At 41.2% G+C, this 15,000-nt stretch overlaps 1 protein-coding gene across 1 annotated transcript in view; it reads right to left on the bottom strand.

The window, feature by feature from the left end:
* LOC143299589 (protein MON2 homolog) overlaps positions 1-5,937 on the bottom strand; it is a 173,496-nt gene extending 167,559 nt beyond the window's left edge. Inside the window, exons 1-5 of the mRNA XM_076612876.1 lie at positions 5,766-5,937; positions 5,355-5,569; positions 4,286-4,352; positions 1,885-2,012; positions 211-342 (exon numbers count right to left, since the gene is read on the bottom strand). Of these exons, the coding sequence (XP_076468991.1) occupies positions 211-342; positions 1,885-2,012; positions 4,286-4,352; positions 5,355-5,471 (444 nt within the window). The 5' untranslated portion in view covers positions 5,472-5,569; positions 5,766-5,937. The remainder of the gene's footprint in view (positions 1-210; positions 343-1,884; positions 2,013-4,285; positions 4,353-5,354; positions 5,570-5,765) is intronic.
* Positions 5,938-15,000: the final 9,063 nt, after the last annotated feature.

Genomic DNA, 15,000 nt, shown 5'->3' with positions numbered 1-15,000 from the left:
CCACAACCAGAAAACAACTGCAACAATAAAACTACAACTACAGCAACAAAACAACAACTACAGCAACAAAACAAATACAACCACAACCAAACAACTACAACCACAGCAACAAAATTACAATCACAACAACAAAACAACTACAACCACAACAACCAAACAACCACCACAACAACAGCAGAACAACTAGAGATTCTCCAAGCAACCACTGACCCTTGACAGTGCCTCATGCTGAACGACTGAGTTGGTGGTCAACAACAAGATGGCCGTCTGCAGCAGCTTCAGCTCTTCCTGCCCAGTCTCCATCAGTGACCACAGCATGTCAATCACGTCCTCTGCCGCTGACTGAAAACACATAATTATATTGTACATCAGAAAAATACTGTACTGTATTCTGTATTGCATTTATTTATTACTCTTTTGTCACAACAGATTTGCCATCTGCAGAAGTTTCAGCTCTTCCTGCCCAGTCTCCATTAGTGACCACAGCATGTCAATCCCGTCCTCTGCCGCTGACTGAAAACACATATATGCTGTACATAAAAAAATGAAATTCGGGCTGCTCTTCCCTAGGGAGAGCATGTCGCTATCTTGCAGCACCACCTTTATTCTGCCTGCAAGTGCATTTGTTTTCCTACCAAAGTGGCTTTTTCTACGGTTTTGCCACGGACAACCCTTCTGCTGCCATGGGTTCTTCTACATGCCTTAAGTGCATGCTATACATTGGTTCTTTGGTGTATCGTCTCATCCGAATGACATGCGTTCAGAGCACCACTCTCATGGTCTAGTCTACTGGAGGGGGGAGAAAATACTGGCTAAGGTGGGGTTCCATCCTATGCACTTGCTATCTTGGTGAATGCGTTACCTCTAAGCCACCACTCCACTTGATATGTAACATTTCATGGACAGTCAAAACAGCTGAAGACCCCCCACAAAAAGAAGACAAAATGTGCGTGGGTTCAGAAGGTGAAGGGGTTGTAGCATTTCTGAATATTAAAACAGGCGTTAAAATGCATGTGAGCTTGTATCAGGCCCTCTGAAACTAAAACTGTGAAACAAAAGGGTGGCATTTAAAAAATGTAAAAATGGACTTAAAAATATATGTGGCTTCTGTTCAAACGTGTGTGTGTGTGTGTGTGTGTGTGTGTGTGTGTTTGTGAGACAGACACAGAGAGAGAGAGAGAGAGAGAGAGAGTGTGTGTGTGTGTGTGTGTGTGTGTGTGTGTGTGTGTGTGCGTGTGTGTGTGTAGTGCGTGCATGTGTGAGTATGCACAAGTTTTTATAATGATATGCATTTGTATGTATCCTAATTTCTACTGTATCTGTGTTTGTGCTTGTACCTTGTTATATACTATCCCCCCCAATATTCCTTGTGAACCCGGTACACTTAGTAATAAAAACATATTCTATTCTATGTTCTATTCTATCTATTCTATTCTGCTCTATAAGCTTGTGCCAGACCCTGAGGCAGGTGGAGTCAAAACGATCTGAGCTGCATAAAAAATAACATCTATGCCAAAGATTTGTTAGGACATGAGTCTTTTTTTTTCTTTCTTTTTTTTTTTCTTTTTTCATTACTTGTACAAATTTACCAATAGGAAATGTGCATGTGCTGAATTCTACCTTCTATGCATGCAAGTGTGCATGCCTGTGTGCACGCATGCATGTGGCTCTCTCTGTCAACCACTAATGCCCATGTGAAGATAGCATCAGTGTGGATGCACACACACACATGCACACGTGAGTATGGGCACACACACACACACACACACACACACACACACACACACACACACACACACACACACACACCCCACACCATTCTCTCCTCATTGGTTGCGTCACTCCAGAAAAAAAAAAAAAAGAGAAGAAAAATGAAACACTTACAGTGGAGATTGCCTCATAGGAGATCAGTCTCTGAACGCAGGAGAGGCAGAGAGGGATCAGCTTGGGGTTCTTGGTCTCACAGCCCAGGACGAATGGTCGGACAATCTCTGAGCTGGCCGGCACCAGCCCTGCAACAAGAAGAAAACAAATCATGACTGAATGATATATAATAACAATAACAATAATAACCGGTGCAACAGCTGAATGGTTAAAGCGTTGGACTTTCAATCTGAGGGTACCCAGTTCGAATTTTTGGTGACAGCGCCTGGTAGGTAAAGGGTGGAGAATTTTTTTTATCTCCCAGGTCAACATATGTGCAGACCTGCTAGTGCCTGAACCCCCTTCGTGTGTATACACGCGCAGAAGATCAAATACACATGTTAAAGATCCTGTAATCCATGTCAGCGTTCGGTGGGTTATGGGAACAAGAACATAACCAGCATGCACACCCCCGAAAACGGAGTATGGCTGCCTACATGGCGGGGTAAATAAAACAAAACAGTCATAAATGTAAAATAATACATGTCTGTCTGAGTGTGTATGTGTGCGTGCCTGAAATCTGATTGAATGACAAAGAAAATGAATGATGAACGCCCAGTGGCAGCCATCAGTCGGCTCTACCCAGGTAGGCAGCCTGTTGTGCAAAAGACCCCGTATTTGTAAAGCGCTTAGAGCTTGGTCTCCGACCAAGGATAGGCGCTATATAAGTATCCATATCAATCAATCAATCAATAATAGTAATAATAATGCAGTGCCCTTCTATAGCGCTGTTGCCTTACAGAGAGGTTCACGGTGCTTCACAATTATATTACACAATATAACATTAACAAGAAAGAAACAACAATTCTCAAGAAAATTCAAATAACAAACAATCACTCAGTGCGCTCTACAAATTTACATGTTACAAAGAGAAGCAACAATCATCAAGAAAAAGAATCAACCACAAAGAAACTGTCACCATTCTCGCATCATGAACAGCACACACAGACACACACACACACACAAATACATGTACACACTGCACATACACGCACACACACACACACACACAACACTGGAAAAAGCAGCACATCCTTCTATACCAGTCTTCATTTAAGTCACCATTTAAAGACCAATAAAAAGAATATTTCATGAACTGGTTCTCGAAAAGGTATCAGTTCACTTGTGTGTGTGTGTGTGTGTGTGTGTGTGTGTGTGTGTGTGTGTGTGTGTGTGTGTGTGTGTGTGTGTGCATGCTCATGTGAGCATGCACACATGTGTAGGTGTGCACAAATTAACTGAACGTGGTCTATTTTCATTCTCGTTTCATTTGAATCATTACAGTTGCTTTCTACGCATCTTTCTTTCATTTTAATGGGGTTTTTGTGTTTTTTATTATTCATTTTGTTTACTATTCTATGCCATTTTATGTCAATGATTTACATAAACTCAGCATACTGGTTGGGCTCTGAAGGCCTGACCAGATCACTGGATTTATGTTTTTATATACACATTATCTACTTTTTTTTTTCTTCTTTTTTTTTAAGCAAATTTTGTGTGGCATGTATGGATCAGTCTGCAAGCTGTGACACCTTGAATCTGAAACTGTTATTCCAGACAGTCATGGGGAACCATCACCGTTTTTACCCTTGTAATAATAATAATAATGGATACTTATATAGCACACTATCCAGAAATCTGCTCTAGGTGCTTTACAAAAACGCTTTGTTAACATAAAACATTACATCTATGTTACATACACACACCAAAATGTGACTACACACACACACACACACACACACACATTGCATAGATACATTTTAACATACAGATGTGTATCTAACAGCTACCCTAACACATAACTTCCATAAGCGCACGCACACACAATACACATATATATACATGCATGTATACATATACATGTATACACACATAGTCAAGCACAGCTAACGCAAAGGAAGTGGACCTGCCACAATTGAACTTACTGCTGAGGGAAAAGGTGAGTTTTGAGACGAGAATTAAAAGATGCAAGGGAATCAGAATGACGGAGGTTATCAGGGAGCTTGTTCCACGTCTTTGGCAATTGAAAATAATAATGTTAAGAGCAATACGACTGACAAAGGATGCTACTTTTTGTTTTAGATTAATTGGTAGATAAAACATTATTGTAGTCTTTTTAAAACAGACTGAGCACTGTTAATGCAAAAGCTTAACAAAATTTCAGAATAATTAGTAACTAAAATACTGTTGTTCTTTCTTTGACACATCTGACAGACTCACTGAGCAATGTATAGATAGATAGATAGACAGACAGACAAACAGACAGAGAGACAGAGATAGAGCTATAGGTAGATAGACAGATGGACAGATATAGAGAGAGATATATATGTAAAGGTTTGACAGAACTCTTTTTGTTACCAACCTGCAATAATATTGCTGTCATGCTTGGTTGAAATCGTTCTCAGCTTCAACTGTATCGTTTCTGCTGCCTGAAACAGATATCATTTTCACTGTTTATTCTTCCCCCCAACATTAAGTAAAAGGGTTTTGATGGTGTGTGTATGTAAGTGTGTGTGGGAGGGGGAGGGGTGTGTTTGAGCGGGTATGTTATGTTCGAGCACATGTGTGAGTGAGTGTCTAATATCAGTGATAGTGTATTGTGTATATATATATATATATATATATATATATATATATATATATATATATACATGTACATCTAAAGACGTGTGGGTGAATGGGGACATAGACACACAGTCATGCCTGAATGCATAGATATATATACTCATTCATTCATTTATTTGTGTGTGTGTGTTTGTGTCTGTGTGTGCATGTGTGTGTGTCAGTGTATATCACTCTGTGTGTGTGTGTATGTGTGTGTGTGTGTGTGTGTGTGTGTTCGTGTACATGTACACTTGTGTATACATACATGTTTAACACTTTTGCAGTTTCAGAAAAAAAACCCACTAAACTAGAAAGGATTGTATACCCAAAGTAGTATACAATAATAAATAAACACTGAAACATACAAATACAGTAAACACACATACCTATGTTCTCAGAACACACACACACACACACACACACACATGTACATGCAAACATGTACGCACACGCGCACGCACACACACACACACACACTGGCACACACACACACACACACACACTCACACACACACACTCACACACACAAACGATGCACACACATACATGTACAGCCAATCCAATCAGCATATTCACACTTCTATCTCAAAGTTTACAACAAGTACATTTTGCGTGAGTGTGTGGGTTTGTATGGAACACAACACCTTACAACAATGGAACAGGTGAAAGCAATCACTTTCAGCTGTTGCGGCATGAAAAATTAAACATTATGAAATGTCCCCCGCTTCATCTCTCCCTCTTACCGACTTGTCAACAGGTGGTACTAAAAGGTAGTGTTCGACAATCCATTCCAGACGAAATACTGCCCCATACTGCGGCCAACTCACCTCTTTTACATCAGGATGCTTTCTTTTGCTCTCTGTAGACAGAGTTCGTAAGTCATTCTGAAGACTGTCAAGAAGTCTCTTCGCAGCTTCGGGGCTGGTTTTGATTCCAACAGACATCTTGGTGACCAATGGATAGCAAGCCAAATGTCGTCTGCTACTTTTTGCGGTTCACAAGCTTGTCGGTTTTTTCTGTAGTGTAATTGTGCCCGGGTATGCTGCTAACAGAATACACAAATGGATAAAACGTTAAGCACACTATGTCATTTAATCTTTTCTTACAATCACTTTCAACAAACAATTTATCATCGCAGATAAATACTCAAGATCCGTAGCGTCCCCACGCTACAAGATAAGTGTGAAGAATCACACGAACAGTGTCGTGTGAAAACAGAAATGTATCGATCCACTCACTTGGGCTATGCCGATACTACGTGCTCAGGTTAAACAAGGATTGATTCTGATGCAAATAAACCCACACATACAAATATTCACACAGCGGTATTGTCGAATGGCACAATGTTTTAGTCCACAACTAGTAACAGAAGGAGGGCGCCATGTTGGGTATACGACGACAAATTCAATCAGGATAGGTAACTCCCAGAGACTTGGGGTTAGGGGGTGACGCCCTCAAATCCACTGTGGCATGTTATTTTTGTATGACAGAGTCATCAAAGGGTGATTTATTCATTTTATTTTTTCTCTCTTTTTTTTTTTTCTTTTTTCTTTTTACTATCAGTCAACTGTTTACAATTGTTTCTCTCTTCTTTGCATATTTTCCTTTCGACGTTTTGTTTCAGTGTAATGTTGCGATTCTTCCGTGTTAGGTTTTTTTCTGACGTTGTCACTGGTTGGCTGACTGACAGTGATGTGCGAGTGTGTGTGTGTGTGTGTGTGTGTGTGTGTGTGTGTGTGTCTGTGTGTGTGTCTGTCTGTCTGTCTGTCTGTCTGTCTGTGGGGGCGAAGGGGGCGGGTGAGGGGGAGGTTGTGTGCCGGAGGTTCAGTTGCCGTGTGGGTGTACGGGGTGTGAGTGTGGAGAGGGGGAGGGGTGGGGGGGGGGGGGGCGGGGCGGTGGCAGGAGGGGGGGAAGGGTGCCAGTGTGTTCGTGCCGGTGTGTGTGTGTGTACGTGAGCGCACGCACGCCGCGCGTCGTATGTCAGTGTGCGCTTATTGTTTATGATTTGGGTCTTACGCTGTTTGCATCAACAACGGTAATAATCAGTCACGAACGGGAAGAGGCACGTGTCACGTTCATAAACCCGTGTGTGTCAGTGTTGCGGTGTGGTGGGCTCCGTCTGTGTGTGTGTGTGTGTGTGTGTGTGTGTGTGTGTGTGTGTGTCTGTCTGTCTGTCTGTCTGTCTGTGTCTGTCTGTGTCTGTGTCTATGTCCGAGTCTGTATCTGTGTCTGTCACAGTGTGTGTCTGTGTCTATGTCCGTGTCTGCGGTGTGTGTGTCTGCCACGTCCGGTGTGTGTGTATGTGTGCGTGTGTGTGTGTGTATGTGTGTGTGTGTGTCAGTGTGTGTGTGTTCCGCTGTGTGGGTGTCAGTACTACAGTGTATCACGTTGTGTGTGTGTCACGGTGTGTGTCAGTGTTTGTGTGTGTGTGTGTGTGTGTGTGTGTGTGTGTGTGTGTTGGTATGTGTGGGCGGGTATTAGTGTATCATTGACGGTGTGTGTGTGTGCGTGTGTGTGTGGCTTGTTCGGGATTAAACTGAGGCTATGCCAGTCTTGAATAAAAGCTCATTTGTGTTTGCACATTTCTTTTGTCTTTGCTGCTGTGTGCACATGTCAAATGATCGGTATAAGGGCAGGCCCGGCGCTTCCTCTTCAGTTTAAGAAATTGTCTGGGTTTGTTCCAATGTACTTTTTATTTACCTGTGTGCTAGCCGAATCGGTAGCGAAAGCAGCACTGACTTGAAGTTGTGTACCTTGTGAATGGAGAGAGTTACCACTCTTTACTATTTGTTAATCATTTCATCTCCTGGCCTCATTGTTTGTTATAATATACGTAAAAGCCCACTCGTGTACATACGAGTGAACGTGGGAGTTGCAGCCCACAAACGAAGAAGAAGAAGAAGAAGTGTCATACGATACGGCAAACATTCATTTCTTTAAAAAAATATTTTAAAAAATTAAAAAAAAACTTATCAGATACGACAGACTGACATTTTTCATGCTCATAAGTAATATGTAATAACAAGAAAAGACTAAGTAAGAGCCAATTCTGCTTTTCATTTATACTGCTTTATTCTGGAGAAATGTCTGTCTCTTTTCTTCTTTTTCTGTTTTTTTTTTCTTTTCTTTTTTCTTTTTTTAAATAGCTCGTTTGTTCTTCAGTAAATAAATAATTGAAAAATAAAATTAGAGTTTAAAAAAAAAAGGGGGGGCCACGTACAGCGACTGAACTAGAGCGCAACCGGACACACACGCTTGCACAATCACACTGACATACATACATACATACATACAAAGCTCTGATGCCAAACTTATCCACCCCTAGCTATTTATATGTATCATATATACCCTTTCACCGCACGCGGTACTTCAGTCTTCTTCAGAAATCGAACTGACGATTAGCTCAGCGAAGCAGAGGACAAACTGAGCCATTCAACAGACGTTCAGCCCCGCCCCTCACTGACAATAATAAGCATTGACTGGAAGCACGCTCACGAGCATTGTGACAGGAACCGACTGATAGAGAGTGAGTGGAGAGAGAGATTGACAGCGAGAGATCACACACACACACACACACACACACACACACACACACAAAACGCACACACTAAAACATCTGTCCAGTACACACTACTAAATCCGTCACACACAAAAACAGACAAAAAATAACCAGGAATTCAATATCATGAACACCATAAAAGATTATGATTGCAAGAATTGTCCATCGATAGGAATACAGGCAGATAAGTATGTGTGTGTGTGTGTGTGTGAAATTACAACGCAACACTCCCATTTTATTTTCAGGTGCAGCAGCACTTTAAGAAAAGTATTAGAAAAGAAAAACAACAACAACAACCAAAACCAGGTTGCTCTGTGAAGTTGCATGCCACTAAAAGTGGGGGGTGGGGTGGGGTTGGGTGGGGTGGGCGGAGGGGGGGGAGGGGAGGGAATCAGGTTCACTCCCGCAATAATGTTTTTTCGCCGTGTTTGAGTCGGCTGTTCGGAAGACTCTCTGGAGGAAAAAAAAAAAAAAAAAAAAAAAAAAGGGGGGGGGGGGGGGGGGGGGGGGGGGGGGGGGAAGGAGAGGGGCGATCGCGATGAAGGGATACGATTCGAGATGACGGTTCTTGTTCGTCTGGCATCCACGAACAAGTTATATCCCTTGATATTTATGAGGAGATAACCACCTCACGAAAGTCAAGTTCAATCCAGGGTTGTAAAATTCAATCCTTTATGGAGGTGGGATGGGATGGTTGTTGGGGGGAAAGGAGGGAGGTTGGTAGGGGGGGGGGGGGTTAGACGGGGAGAAAACAAGGTGTGTGTCTGAGGGGGGGGATAAGGGGGTAGGGGGGGTTGGGGTTGGGGGGGGAGGTGCGGGGGGCTGGGGTTCGGGGGTCTGAGTGGTGGGTGGGCAGGCTGAATACTGAGATCAAGATCGTACGCGTCTCTCTCTCTCTCTCTCTCTGAGGAGGAGTAAGATGGGTTCATTTCTTCTTCTTTCTACTTCTTCTTTCTTCTTCTTCTCCTTTCTTCTTCTTTCTTCTTCTTCTTCGTCAGGCATCTGCTTAGCAGAATCGGAATAGCGTATATGGAATTGTCCGAACGCAGTGACGCCTCTTTGAGTAACTAAACTGAACTTCTTTCTTCTTCTTCTTCTTCTTCTTCTTCTTCTTCAACTTCACATTTCATCTTTATGCTGTTCACAAACATATAGGTTTGGCTCTCAAGGTCTCTGACCATGCAGCGCCTCGTTTTCCTGGTGCAAAAGTCAGGCATCTGTCTGCTCCATCTTTTACCTCTTCTTCTTCTCTTTCTTCTTCTTCTTTCCATTGTCTGCAACTACTGTTCCCCCTCTTCGGTTCTAATCAGTGAAGTCCACCACTTCCATATTTTTCACTGTTGTACACCTGCACAAGCTGACCCAGATTACTGTATGCACTGATGACTTCCCCTGACAGTCAACTTTGACTGTCAACATCTTCCATCAACCAGCTCCACGCCCATTATATATAGAACAATGATTGTGACTTCCCGTCAGTCTTGCTTTTGACAAAATCGATGAACAAAATACCTATTATGATAAAATAAATTAAATTTAAATTAAAACAAGATAAATCGCGAACCTTTTCATCAGCTAGGGCTGTACCGGTCGGATACGTGTATTCCCGTGGACCGCTATACGCCGCGAACACACCAATGAACGGTGCCCCATCTCCCGTGTCAGTTACAGTACATCCCTCGGCACAACCAGTTAAATTGCGCCAGACCCAACAGCAACCTCCCACAACTAAAACGACATTTTTCATCAACGTACTAATGTTGGTCGTATCAGTATCAGTATCAGTAGCTCAAGGAGGCGTCACTGCGTTCGGACAAATCCATATACGCTACACCACATCTGCCAAGCAGATGCCTGACCAGCAGCGTAACCCAACGCGCTTAGTCAGGCCTTGAGAAAAAAAAAAAATATATATATATATATATAAGCGTACATACATAAATAAATAAATAATAATTATGATAATGAAAAAAAAAAGAAAAAAAAAGAAAAAAAGATAGTAGTAATGAAAATAATGATAAAATAATAATAATAATAATAATAAATAAATAATTAAATAAATAAGACAACAATGATGACAAATAAGCAAATAAATATAAAACATGAAGATACACATTCACACATACACCCACAGTAGACATGTGGAACTGAGAGGAGGAAGAAGAAGACCCGCTTCAAACACGCATAGTGTTGGACAATGAACATTGCATGCCCTCCATCCCCATCACTATCCACCCCACCCTGTTCCTATAATCTTCCCTGCAGAGCGGCTGGCAGTGTCGGAGGAGCTCCACCATCACAACTACCTACCTACCACCACCCTCAACACGTTAAAGAAAGAAAGAGAAAGAAAGAAAAAAAAAAAAAAAAAAGAATCATCATCATAACCATTAATCACAGTAATCACATTAATATCGAAATAATTTGTTTTTTTAAATTGATAAAATAACAAAAATAATAATAGCATCAAAACAATTATTCAATTAATTTATATATATACATTCCTCCTGAATATACCATTACCACCTACCACCCCATCTAAAATTTATCGCTTCTCGATCCTTATCAAGCTCCCCTCATACCTCAACCGCGGACAACTAAACAACTAAACTAAACCCCACTCTCCCAAAAGCTCCCCCCCCCCCCCTACCCTCTCCCTCTCGCTACCCACACCAACGTAACACCACCTCTTCCCCTATACCCCCTTTCCCCTCCTTTCTCTCTCTGTGCCGCACTGTCAGAGTGACGGAGGCGTTGAATAGCGTCAGACGATTGGTGCAGTGGAGTGGAGGGTCTATGTGTGTGTGTGTGTGTGTGTGTGTCGGATGTGTACCACTTTGCCCAGTCACGTTTTTCCAGGACCCTGGAGTAAGAAACTCAAACTTCGATTGGGAATGAACTCTTGGACAGGATCGTTCGTTGGGGGATTCTTCTTTTTTTTCTTTTTTTTCTTTCTTTTTTTTTTCCTGTCTCAGTTGAAGACTGGTGAATTCCCTAGCCGTTGGTGAGCATTCGCTGGCTATCAGTCTGGTGATATGTACTGCGTGTGTGTGTGTGTGTGTGTGTGTGTGTATGTGAGTCAGGGGGTTGGGTGGAACTTATGTGATGGTTCCTACTGATGGTTTGTTCATTAATTTGTTGTTTGAAAATAACGTGTGTTTTTTTGTTGTTGGTTTTTGTTTTTTTTAAATTTATATATATACAAGAATGACGTTTGCTGTGGTTTCCCAAATGGTTCGGTCGCAGGTGACTGAAGTGTTCGACATCAGTTAAGAAAAAACAAATGAAAGGTTCCGATTTCATAGGAAAGCGGTCCACCAATTTTGGTGAATTATGAAATAGTCCATTGTTCATTAATTTGTTGTTTGAAATTAACGATTTTGGGGTGTGTTTTTTTGTTTTTGTTTTTTGTTGTTTTTTTTACAAAGAAAAAAATGTTTGTTGTGACTTTCCGAACGTTCGGTTATAGGCAAAAGTGAGTGTACGACGTCCCGCGAAAAAAACCTTTCGTTTTTATAACTGTATGAAAGCTTTCCTCACTTTTGGTGAACATATAACAGGTCCTGAAAAAAAAAAGATAATTCAGACTTACAAGCGATTTTGTAATTTGAAAGGAACGATCTTGTAAATAAATAAAGAAACAAATAAATAGAAGAAGGAATGAATAAATGAATGAATGATAAATAATAATAAATGAAAAAATAGTAAATAAATAGATTAAAGTTATCATGGAGTTCTATTCAACTTGAGTGACTTCATATAAATGATCTTTAATATATAAATGAAGTAATAAGATATTCCGACGGATATGCTAAAACACCCATTATTTCGGTGAGCATAAAAAGGATTACGAGTAACTATGCCGGTCCTATCGGGTCTTGAAATGTCAAATAATTTGTTACATTTTTATATGAATTAAGACGACCGTAAACAGTCACAAAAAATACATTAATTCTGGGTTCTTTAACGAAAACTGTCATTATTTGAAATAAACGACGGGCGCAATGGCCGAGTGGTTAAAGCGTTGGACTTTCAATCTGAGGGTCCCGGGTTCGAATCACGGTGACGGCGCCTGGTGTGTAAAGGGTGGAGATTTTTACGATCTTCCAGGTCAACACATGTGCAGACCTGCTAGTGCCTGAACCCTCTTCGTGTGTATATGCCAGCAGAAGATCAAATACGCATGTTAAACATCCTGTAATCCAATGTCAGCGTTCGGTGGGTTATGGAAACAAGAACATACCCAGCATGCACACCCCCGAAAACGGACTATGGCTGCCTACATGGCAGGGTAAAAACGGTCATACACGTAAAAGCCCACTCGTGTGCATACGAGTGAACGTGGGAGCTGCAGCCCACGAACGAAGAAGAAGCAGTAGAAATAAACCCAGTCGCTTTACTCTACTTAATCCACTTCGTTTCGGCTGGGGGTAACATACTGCTTCAGCAAAACTTTAGATTCTAGTCCAGACCGACATCAGTTTCGGCCTTGTCGGAATGCTGAAAGCCATCTGATTTTGTTCCAGATCTCGCCTGCTGCTGTTTCCACTTCCTCCTCAACAATACGACCAGTCCTCTCTTCACAGACCCCTCGGATGTCCAGTGGGTGTCTGAATGACCCAACCTTTAGCTTCCGTCGTCAGAACTGTGGTATTCTTTGTCAACATTCACCTCTTCAGTAAAAGACCATTCCGCTTGCAATATTTTGATGGTGGTTATTGGGGTGAAACGCTGTTAACTTCGTCTCTTTCGCCGTTCGTATGGAGAGAGTTAATCGTTTTTTTCCATGTGCCTAATGGTCTGCCTCCCTTTCTTTTCCCTGGTGGTGCCCATCTGAGGTTAATATACGAATTTCCTTCTTCTTATTATTATTATTTCATTTAATTTTATTTTATCTTATTGTATTTTCTTTTCTTTCTTTCTTTCTTTCTTTATTTATTTATCCATTCATCAGGGTTTTTTTGTACAATAAAATAAACGGCTATCTGGAGATGCGTTTCATTTCCCGTTGAGCATTGGTTAATCTGGCGATTTTTTACCAAAAAAAAAAACACACCAAAAAACAACGGGCATCATTTCAAACGGGAGAGAAGGAAGGAAGGAAGAAAGAAAGGGACGAAAGAAGAAAAAAGAAAAAAAAAAGGAGAGAAGACGAAGCCATCAAACATGGAGTCCAGCGCTGCTGCTGATACTGCTGCTGCAGCCAACAGGGCGATGTTCTTCTGGTGCCTCTGTTCCACACTTCTTCTCGTCATGTTGTGTTCAGGTAACCCTTTGTCGTCCCTCCTTCCTCTTCCTTTCTTTCTTTCTTTCTTTCTTTCTCTCTTTCTTTCTTTCTCTCTTTCTTTTTCCCCTTCTCTTCATTTTCATACATTATTTAGCAAGAAAAAAAAAAGCAACTTTGGTTTTGTTCCGGATTTCTGTTTACCATATATAGGGGACCTTTTTCTTTTTTGCATATGTTATGTATATATGTGTATATATATATATATATATATATATATATATATATATCGTTATGACAGGAAGCGTGGAGTACAGCCTTGCCACGTAGTCCCAAACCTAAACGGACCTCCATAACAGCATTCTCATCATCATCATCGTCATCCTCCTTCTTCATCTTCTCTCCATATATACATAAATACATGCTCTCTCTCGCTCGCTCTGTGTGTGTGTGTGTGTGTGTGTGTGTGTGTTTCTCCCTCTCTCTCTCCCCTTCTCTCTCTTTAACCATCTCTGACTTCCCAATTGAAAATGATGTAATTATCTTCTAACAGTATTCAGTTTCTCTCGTTTGTAAACTGCACACTCAACAGTTGATACCTGCCTTTTGAAAAGAAATTGAAAGCGTACAACTCGAACTCATGTTTCAAAATAATCTTCTTGGTCTTTTTTTTTTTTCTCTCTCTCTCTTTGTTGTTGTTGTTGTTGTTGTTTGGTGTGCTTTGAGGGGTTTTTTTTGTTGGTTTTTTGTTTGTTTGTTTTTGTTCAGTATTGGGTTTTTTGTGTTTTTGTCAAAGATGGCTTTTTCAAAACAAAATATCAGCATACAAACCAACCAGGCTAAAAAGAAAACTAATGAAAATAAAGAAGGGGTGGGAGAATATATATATATATATATGTGTGTGTGTGTGTGTGTGTGTGTGTGTGTCTGTGTGGTCTGCTTACGTGCAGACAAAAGTACACGTTTGGGATAAATAAATAAAAAAAGAAAGAAATAAAAGAGAAAAGTAAAAGAAAAAAAACCCGGGGAGAGAAAAAAAAGAAAAGAGGTCACTAGTACCCCGAGTACTTTAACACCACACACTGAGTATCCGTCGTCAGTAACCGCAGAGATAAATAAATAAATCAACAAATTCATGAACAAATGAAGAAATAGCGAGTTTTTTCCCCTTCGCTGACCTTAACACCATAAACGTTGTGCGGTCTCTTTTCAATTTTTTTTAGTATAAACAGCGTCGTAAAATTACCGGAGTGCCTGGTCCTTACAAAAAAACCCACATGGGTGTGGGTTGCCTTTTCTCCCACCGGGGGTACGTGAAGGGTTAATAACTATAAGTCTTCTTGTAAAGTGAAGGAACACAAACAGCAAACTTGACACACTGACCCCGTGTGTCAATAGAATTCCCACGTCAAAATTCAACACCACAAAATCAGTGCCAGTATTATAGTAGTAGCTTTCGTGACATAGTGGGGAGTGACGATTATGGGTTTTTGCATTGTATGACTTGAGTTTGCCGGGCTTTTGAACAGCCGCCTCTGCGGGGTTTGTGAATTGTATTATCGGTGAGAGTAACTCGATCGATCCCGCTCGGTTTGTAGTTATTAATTTTGTGAAGGACTCATCCCCGATATTATTTTGACACATCAGTTTCCTGCACCCCGCGGCGGCCGGCAGCGTGCGCACGCGTGAA

Source organism: Babylonia areolata, chromosome 25 (assembly GCF_041734735.1).
Source record: "Babylonia areolata isolate BAREFJ2019XMU chromosome 25, ASM4173473v1, whole genome shotgun sequence".
Lineage (NCBI taxonomy): Eukaryota > Metazoa > Mollusca > Gastropoda > Neogastropoda > Buccinidae > Babylonia > Babylonia areolata.
Note: the sequence above shows the minus strand (reverse complement) of the source record. Positions and strands in the feature narration are given on the sequence as shown.